Source organism: Lactuca sativa, chromosome 6 (assembly GCF_002870075.4).
Source record: "Lactuca sativa cultivar Salinas chromosome 6, Lsat_Salinas_v11, whole genome shotgun sequence".
Taxonomy (NCBI): domain Eukaryota; kingdom Viridiplantae; phylum Streptophyta; class Magnoliopsida; order Asterales; family Asteraceae; genus Lactuca; species Lactuca sativa.
The window spans coordinates 29,893,907-29,903,321 of NC_056628.2; the positions used below are offsets into that span (position 1 = coordinate 29,893,907).

Genomic DNA, 9,415 nt, shown 5'->3' on the forward strand with positions numbered 1-9,415 from the left:
ACTTAGAGCTACACTTGGTGGAGTTTGACTTTATCGATTCGAGCAACTTGTGAGGTGAGTTCTCCTCACTATATCAACTAGGTCTAAGGCACCAATGCCCGCCCTTATCAGATTTGTATCCGGGTTCATTGCATGATATGCATATTGATTTACATCTTGGTAGTTAGGATGGTGATATGCTTAGTGACCTGGTTAGGTCAATATCCTGGTATATGAGATGATGCTATGTTAGTGACCGGTTAGGTCTGTATCCTGGTTATAGGATGTTGTTATGAGTGGTGATATGTTAGGTCGGTTTCATTGTTATATATGCTAACATATGATATTTATGTGCACATGTTTGTTTGATTGGGGGTTGGGTTGAGGCAGTCCTGCTTTGTGCTGAAGCCCAACATACCTAGCGCGGTCCGGATAGATTGAAGGTCTTGCAAGGGGGTTCAGTCAAGACGAAGGCCCGGCGAGCGGTCCGGATAGGTTGTAGGACCTGCGAGGTGGTCTAGACATGCCGAAGGCTCGAAGAGCAGTCCAGATAGGCTGAAGGCTTGCGAGGATGTCCAGTCAGGCTGAATGCTCATTATGCATGTTGTTTGTTTATATGTTTATATGATATGGTTATATCTGTATGGTGTTGGTATTTTGGGGGTAACTCACTAAGCCTTCGAAATTACATTTATAGATTATTGTTTCAGGTACTTCTGATGATCGCAGGAAGGCAAAGGCATGATCGTACAGCTCCTCATATTTCATGATTTTATGATTTGATTCTGGGATACTCTGTTAATATACTATTTTGAAAACAAGTTTTGTAATAATGTTTGGTTTTGAAATGTTTTAAAAAGTTTAAATTTGGCATGATTTTTATGAACGTTACAATGTTGTCAAATACTGCCACCTCATATTTTAACATTTTATAACATGAAGGGGGGGGGGGGGGGGGTCCCATGTTATAACATGATGTTAAGAGGAGACAGAGAAAGCGAGAAAAAGATACGGAAATAATTTTATTGGGTATTGCCTCTCGTGTTCATTAGCACATTTCATAACGTCACATCTCATAACTAGAGGCGGGGGCGGTACGTGTTCCAGCCATTGTAACGACATTAAGGAGCCTCCACGTAGGCAAAAACGTCCCACCACGGGCGCGTACCGAATAGTCTTAAAGACATTATAACCCATAATAACATCCAATTATAATATTGAATAGTGGAAATAAAAGGGCATTTTTGTCCATTTATTATGAAACATTGTTATTTTGGTCTTTTTAAGTTTATATAACATTCCTTTGGTTGTGTATTATAAAGTATTGCATCTTTTTTGTTTAACTAAGTATTATTTTTATTTATGTCATTACTGTTATATTATTTATTACTTTTTTATTTAACTAAGTATTATTTTTATTTATGTCATTACTGTTATATTATTTATTACTTTATAATTTCCTGCACACACAACACATACAAGTACCATTTCTATAAGTTTTTATGATGGGTACCAAATTTGTTTTATAGAAAAAATAGGACTATAACTCTATAAAGTCGATATTTTTTATTTTCTTGTAGTAAATGACTCTTTTACCCCTAAGCTTACAGCACTATTAAAAACATTTGAACCCATAATAACATCCGATATTTTTACTGTAGTTATTAATTTTTGTTGTCTATGTAAAAAATTTAATTGTACTACCCGTGGTTTCTACGAGTGGTAATATAGTTTAATATGCATTCTAACTTTTTGTAAGCAATATTACTTCAAAGAAGAAAAAAAAAGCATCTTAACTAGTATTGGGTGGTTGTTTATTTCTTAGGTGGTAACGGCGAACACCATATTCAAATCACAGTCAAACAATATATATAGCAATATATATATTGGTCAAACATTTTTATGAAATCGTATCTTATATAAAATCTAAAAGTTATTTGGAGACGCAAAAACGACTTATATTTCCTTACACAAAGATACTCCTGATGATAAATATATGTACATATAAATGATAATCAACTCGATCCATGCATTAATTTTGAAGTGGGAGAATCTAAATTTTCATACATATGATCTAGCTAATCCATCATTTTCTCACAGTATTTATAGGAAATGAATGGAGGGGGCATGGCAAGTGTAATCAAAACACAAGATCAGAGTTACCTGCTTCAATTGATTTCAAAGAAATGGTAAGATAATTGATTGTCCATGAATGGATGCTTAAAAATGCAATACTATTCTTCAGTACTCCACCTTTTCTCGATCTGCAGGGTTTCTTGATGGTAGTCTTGTTGAGCATGTCTTGTTTATCATTTGGCTCGAAAATCACAAGTGTTGCCACCTACGATGTAACATCTTATGGTGCAAAAGGAGATGGAAATACAGTGACTCCAGTGTAATTAAATTAATAATATCTTCAAATTTTGAATCAAAAGAGATTGATGTATCATGCAAATTAAAGAACGCAAAAATCAGTTAACCTTTTTCTATGTACGTTCATTGTTGCAGGCTTTCCTTCGAGCATGGGACGATTTATGTGGAGATATGTCGCCAGAACCGACATTGATAATTCCATCAGACAAGACATTTTTGATAAACCCGGTGGCATTCAATGGTCCATGCAAATCCCAAAATGTAAATATTAAGGTAAAATGAACAGTTATCTATCTTTTCATTTGAGGCTATGATGTTAATTCATAAAAAAAAAAAAAAATATTAATCTAATATTTTTTTAAATGATGGGTAGCTGTTGGGTAACATCACTGCACCGAAGATTCTCGATGGATGGAAAGGTTGCATTAAGAATAACATTTGGATATACTTCACATCCGTGCAAGGACTCAAGATCCAAGGACCTGGTCAAATTGATGGCCAGGGATCCATTTGGTGGAAAAAGGAGGTCGAATTAATTTAATATTAAACGAAAAAAAAAAAAGTAAAAACCATCCAATTAATTCATAGTTCCTTTTTATTTGCAGGGGCAAACTAAAACCAATGCATGCAATCGCCCAACTGTAAGCCGTCTTTTTTTTTTAAAAAAATGTTAAGGACTTGAAAGAATTTAAGTTTCGTGATAACTGACATGTATACATTTGTTTAGGCTTTACACTTTAATTCTTGTAACGGCCTTCAGTTGAGTGGTACAAAACATATCAACAGCCCGAAGATACATATGAGTATCAATGGTTGTGAAGGTGTAGATGTTGGAAATATTCAAATTTTTGCTCCTGGAGTCAGCCCCAATACTGATGGGATAGACATCAGTTATTCTTCCCATGTTAATATCCATGATTCTAACATTCAAACTGGTATGAGAATAATTACATCCTAATTATTTCTTAATGAGTTATTCTATAATGTATAAAAAACCATTTATAATTCACTTCTTTTTGTGGAAACTAAAACAGGTGATGATTGTGTTGCTATAAATGGTGGCACGTATGATATTAACGTAACAAGAGTGTTCTGTGGACCTGGTCATGGCATAAGGTACTAGAAAATGATATTTATATCTCGATAATCACTTTTACACAAATTTTCCTCTACTAAATGAATGTGATTTTGCAGTATCGGAAGCCTTGGGGAAAACGGTGGTCACGACACAGTTGAACAAGTTCGTGTAGAAAATTGTAACATCTCAGGAACAACAAATGGGTTACGAATCAAAACGGTGCCGGTAAAATTAGATATAATAACTTGATGAACATCTTTGGAGTTTTTAACATAATATTCAATGGTTACTTGAAATCAATCAATTTATTATATCTTATACAGTATGGAACGGGGTATGCTAGGGGGATTGTATTTCAGGACATTCATCTGGTAAACATTGAAAATCCAATTATAATTGATCAACATTACTGCACTAATTCTGAAAATTCGGATTGCCCCGCACCGGTATGCTTATTATCCATAAAAATACTCTCATCTCACCAAATTAAGATGCAATTCCATATCTAACTTTTACTGATTTTTTTTAATGTATCAGCCAGATGCATCGGCTGTAAAAGTGAGCGATGTTACGTATACGAATATATATGGGTCATCGGCAACAAAGCAAGCTATTACTTTCAATTGCAGTGGAAAGTACAATTGTACTGAAATTGTAACAAACGAAGTTGGAATAACGGGACTTAACGAAATTTCTTACTGCCAAAACACTCAAGGAAAATTTATTGATACCACCCCTCCTATTAATTGTTATTAGATTGTTACCAGCCAGATGCTGTGTTAAAATCCATGTATTTCAACATATTCTACTGATAACCAAGCTATATATATATTACTTTCCATTTAAAACCTTAACTCTCCTCTCTCGGCTCATTAGCTAGTTACATAATATATACAAACATACATGATAACATAAATTTACTTACGCCTAAATATTTACATGATCGATATCGAGCAATACTGGGAAAATATTCTCATGTCCTTCAAACAAGGAATAGAACAAATATATATACAATTACAACAATACATGGGCCTGGAATATACACTAGGTGGGCTAAACTAATAATACAATATATTTATCCACTAACATCCACCCACAGTTTGATTGGGATGATTATGTCGGACGTTTAAATTGGTTCAAAATTATGAGAAGAGCGAAGTAGGTAGACCCTCGGTGAAGATGTCAACATACTGATCAGTTGAGGGAGTACGGAGAACTCGTATGTGGCTTATGGCGACTCTGTCTCGAACAAAATGAAGATCAATCTCTATGTGTTTGGTGCGTTAATTTTGCATAGGGTTCGAGGACATGTATATGGCGTTGATATTGTCACAATGAACAACGATGGCTTTAATTTTGAAGAGGAAAATGTAGTTCATGAAGAGGGTCACGGAGCCAGCAAGTTTTAGCGACTGCATTGGCAGCACCACGATATTTGGCCTCTGCACTAGATCGAAAGATGACACCCTATCATTTTGATTACCATTAAATGAGGTTATCTCCCATGAAGACACAATATCCAGATGTAGATTGTCGTGTGGGCAGATAAGCACCCCAATCAACATCAGAATAAGTGGTGTCAGAAGTTGTTTTGGAGGCATGTATTTGAAGACCAAGGTCAATGGTACAACAAACATCTTTGAGGATCCTTTTCAGAGCATTCAGGTGTTGATCTCGGGTGTCATACATAAAAAGACAAATATGTTGTACTGTGAAGGATATATCTAGTCGGGTGAAGCTTAGGAACTGAAGAACCCCTGCAAGACTGCGATATAGAGTCAGGTCGACAACTAGTGGACCTAAAACATCTATTTCACAAACTAGTTTAGCCGGAGTACGACATGGATTGCAATTAAGCATATTAGCTCGCCGAAGAATGTATGTCGCATATTTTGGTTGAGATAAAAACAAGCCGGATCGAACAACAGAGAATCCCAAAAGATAAATTAGAGCACCTAAATCGGTCATGGAAAACTCATAACTGAGTCGAGATATGATGTGTTGTAGGAAACTAGTATTGGAAGTTGTGAGAATGATGTCGTCAACATATGAGAGAAGATAAGTCTTAATGTTACCTAGTGTGATTCTATTGAAATCCAGTGGTGGTAGCAATTTAAGCAAACCGATGATACCAAGATCGTGGGGCTTGTTTGAGGCCAAAAAGGGAACTCTATAGAAAAAAACATGATCTGGGAAGCTATGATAACGAAAACCTGGTGGCCGATGCATCTAAACAGTCTCCTGAAGGTAGCCGTGGAGAAAACCATTCCTCACATCAAGTTGGTGGTTAAGCCACTTTTTGGATATAGCGATGCTAAGAATAGTGCGTATAGTGGTCGGTTTAACAACTAAGCTAAAAGTCTCATCACAATCAATTTCCTGCAGTTGGTTGCGACCATTAGCTAAAAGGCGAGCCTTGTAGCGAGAAAAGGATCATTCATCATAAAATTTGTGGCGAAAAGCCACGTAGATCTAACAATGTTGACCACATGAGGACGTCGTACAAATTTCTAAGTTTCATTCGATATTACAACATTATAATCGTCATGCATAGCCTGACGCCAGTCATGTAATATGATCGGGGGACAGGAGAATCGGAAGAGACATGACGGTTGAGACGAGTGACAAGTTTGAAAATGCCACTGCACGCCCAAGTGGTCATGGGGTGTGTGGGTGCAATTAAGGATGGTATGATAGGGACTATGGCAGAATGGGTGGATTTGTAATAGGGGTCCGAGAGAGAAGGAGATTATGTATTTGATGATGGGACCGGTCCAGAGAGTGAGGTTAAGGTTGGGTATGAGGATGTCTCGGTAAAGGTGGTATGTTGTTGAGTGGGTGAAATTGTTGCATAAATAAAGCTTCATCCGAATAGGTAGGGGGAATGAGGTTTATAATATCCATGGTTCTAACATTCAAACTGGTATGAGAATAATTACATCCTAATTATTTCTTAATGAGTTATTCTATAATGTATAAAAAACCGTTTATAATTCACTTCTTTTTGTGGAAACTAAAACAGGTGATGATTGTGTTGCTATAAATGGTGGCACGTATGATATTAATGTAACAAGAGTGTTCTGTGGACCTAGTCATGGCATAAGGTACTAGAACATGATATTTATATCTCGATAATCACTTTTACACAAATTTTCCTCTACTAAATGGATGTGATTTTGCAATATCGGAAGCCTTGGGGAAATCGGTGGTCACGACACAGTTGAACAAGTTCATGTAGAAAATTGTAACATCTCAGGAACAACAAATGGGTTACGAATCAAAACGATGTCGGTAAAATTATACAAAATAACTTGATGAACATCTTTGGAGTTTTTAACATAATATTCAATTGTTACTTGAAATCAATCAATTTCTTATATCTTATACAGTATGGAACGGGGTATGCTAGGTGGATTGTATTTCAGGACATTCATCTGGTAAACGTTGTAAATCCAATTATAATTGATCAACATTACCGCACTAATTCTGAAAATACGGATTGCCCCGCACCGGTATGCTTATTATCCATAAAAATACTCTCATCTCACCAAATTAAGATGCAATTCCATATCTAACATTTACAGATTTTTTTTAATGTATCAGCCAGATGCATCAGCTGTAAAAGTGAGCGATGTTACGTATACGAATATATATGGGTCATCGGCAACAAAGCAAGTTATTACTTTCAATTGCAGTGGAAAGTACAACTATACTGAAATTGCAACAAACGAAGTTGGAATAACGGAACTTGACGAAACTTCTTACTGCCAAAACACTCAAGGAAAATTTATTGATACCAACCCTCCTATTAATTGTTATTAGATTAGCCATCCCGATGATGGTGTTAAAATCCATGTATTTCAACATATTCTACTGATAACGAAGCTATATGTATTACTTTCCATTTGAAAGCTTAACTCTCCTCTCTCGGCTCATTAGCGAGTTACAAATTAAATACATACAAACATACATGATAACATGAATTTACTTACGCCTGAATATTTACATAATCGATGTTGAGCAATATTTGGAAAATATTCTCATGTCCTTCAAACGAGGTATACAACAAATATATATTCAATTACAACAATACATGGGCTTGGAATAGACACTAGGTGGGCTAAGCTAATAATACAATATATTGATACACTAACATCCCCCCATAGTTTGATCGGAAGGATTATGTCAGACAATCAAACTAGTTCAAAATTATGAGAGGAGCGAAGTACTAGTAGGTAGACCCTTGGTGAAGAAGTCAACATACTGATCAGTTGAGGGAATATGGAGAACTCGTATGTGGCTCATGGCAACTCTGTCTCGAACAAAATGAAGATCAATCTCTATGTTTTTGGTGCGTTGATGTTGCATCGGGTTCGAGGACATGTATCCGGCATAGATATTGTCGCAGTAAACAACAATCGCTTTAATTTTGAAGAGGAAAATGTAGTTCATGAAGAGGGTCATGGAGCCAGCAAGTTTCAGCGACTGCATTGGCAATACCACGATATTCGACCTCTGCACTGGATCGTGAGATGACACCCTGTCATTTTTATTACCATAAACTGAGGTTATCTCCCATGAAGACTCAATATCCAAATTTCGATTGTCGTGAGGTCAGATAACCACCCCAGTCAGCATCAGAATAATGATGAATAAGTGGTGTCAGAAGTTGTTTTGGAGGCATGGATTTGAAGACCAAGGTCAATGGTACAACAAACATCTTTGAGGATCCTTTTCAGAGCATTCAGGTGTTGATCTCGGGTGTCATACATAAAAAGACAAATATGTTGTACTGTGAAGGATATATCTAGTCGGGTGAAGCTTAGGAACTGAAGAACCCCTGCAAGACTGCGATATAGAGTCAGGTCGACAACTGGTGGACCTAAAACATATATTTCACATACTAGTTTAGCTGGAGTATGACATGGATTGCAATTAAGCATATTAGCTCGCCGAAGAATGTATGTCGCATATTTTGGTTGAGATAAAAACAAGCCGGATCGAAGAACAGAGAATCCCAAAAGATACATTAGAGCACCTAAATTGGTCATGGAAAACTCATAACTGAGTCGAGATATGATGTGTTGTAGGAAACTAGTAGTGGAAGTTGTGAGAATGATGTCGTCAACATATGAGAGAAGATAAGTCTTGATGTTACCTAGTGTGATTCTATTGAAATCCAGTGGTGGTAGCATGTTGAGCAAACCGATGATACCAAGATCGTGGGGCTTGTTTGAGGCCAAAAAGGGAACTCTATAGAAAAAAACATGATCTGGGAAGTTATGATAACGAAAACCTAGTGGCGGATGCATCTAACAGTCTCCTGAAGGTAGCCGTGGAGAAAATCATTCCTCACATCAAGTTGGTGGATAAGCCACTTTCTGGATATAGCGATGCTATGAGTAGTACGTATATTGGTCGGTTTAACAACTAAGCTAAAAGTCTCATCACAATCAATTTCCTGCAGTTGGTTGCGACCATTAGCTAAAAGGCAAGCCTTGTAGCGAGACAAATATCAATCATCATGAAATTTGTGGCTAAAAACCCATGTACATCTAAGAATGTTGACCACATGAGGACGTCGTACAAATTTCATAGTATCATTCTATATTACAATATTATAATCATCATGCGTAGCCTGACGCCAGTCAAGTAATGTGATCCTGGGACAGAAGAATCGGAAGAGACATGCCACTACTCGCATGAGTGGTCATGGGGTGTGTGGGTGCAATTGAGGATGGTATGAAAGGGACCGTGGCAGAACGGGTGGGTATGTAAGAGGGGTCCGAGAGAGAAGGAGCTTATGTAGTTGATGAATGGTTCGGTCCAGAGAGTGAGGTTAAGGTTGGGTATGAGGATGTCTCGATAAAGGTGGTATGTTGTTGAGTTGGTGAAATTGTTTCATGAAGGTGGGAGCAAATTATTAGGGAAATTTCCTCTACGTTATCAAGAAATGAATATGAAGGTGGGTCATTGGTTGTAACA

At 36.8% G+C, this 9,415-nt stretch overlaps 2 protein-coding genes across 2 annotated transcripts; both read left to right on the plus strand.

The window, feature by feature from the left end:
* Positions 1 to 2,114: 2,114 nt before the first annotated feature.
* On the plus strand, positions 2,115 to 4,186 carry LOC128126589 (probable polygalacturonase At3g15720). The gene is made up of 9 exons (XM_052764434.1): positions 2,115 to 2,372; positions 2,488 to 2,625; positions 2,726 to 2,878; positions 2,958 to 2,993; positions 3,080 to 3,287; positions 3,387 to 3,468; positions 3,547 to 3,655; positions 3,754 to 3,876; positions 3,968 to 4,186. The coding sequence occupies exons 1-9, from the start codon at positions 2,196 to 2,198 to the stop codon at positions 4,184 to 4,186; spliced, it is 1,245 nt and encodes a 414-aa protein (XP_052620394.1). The 5' UTR covers positions 2,115 to 2,195.
* Positions 4,187 to 6,090: 1,904 nt separating this feature from the next.
* LOC128126763 (probable polygalacturonase At3g15720) lies at positions 6,091 to 7,252 on the plus strand. The gene is made up of 5 exons (XM_052764870.1): positions 6,091 to 6,118; positions 6,453 to 6,534; positions 6,622 to 6,721; positions 6,820 to 6,942; positions 7,034 to 7,252. Exons 1-5 carry the CDS (start codon positions 6,091 to 6,093, stop codon positions 7,250 to 7,252), a joined length of 552 nt encoding a protein of 183 aa, XP_052620830.1.
* The last annotated feature ends 2,163 nt before the right edge of the window (positions 7,253 to 9,415 follow it).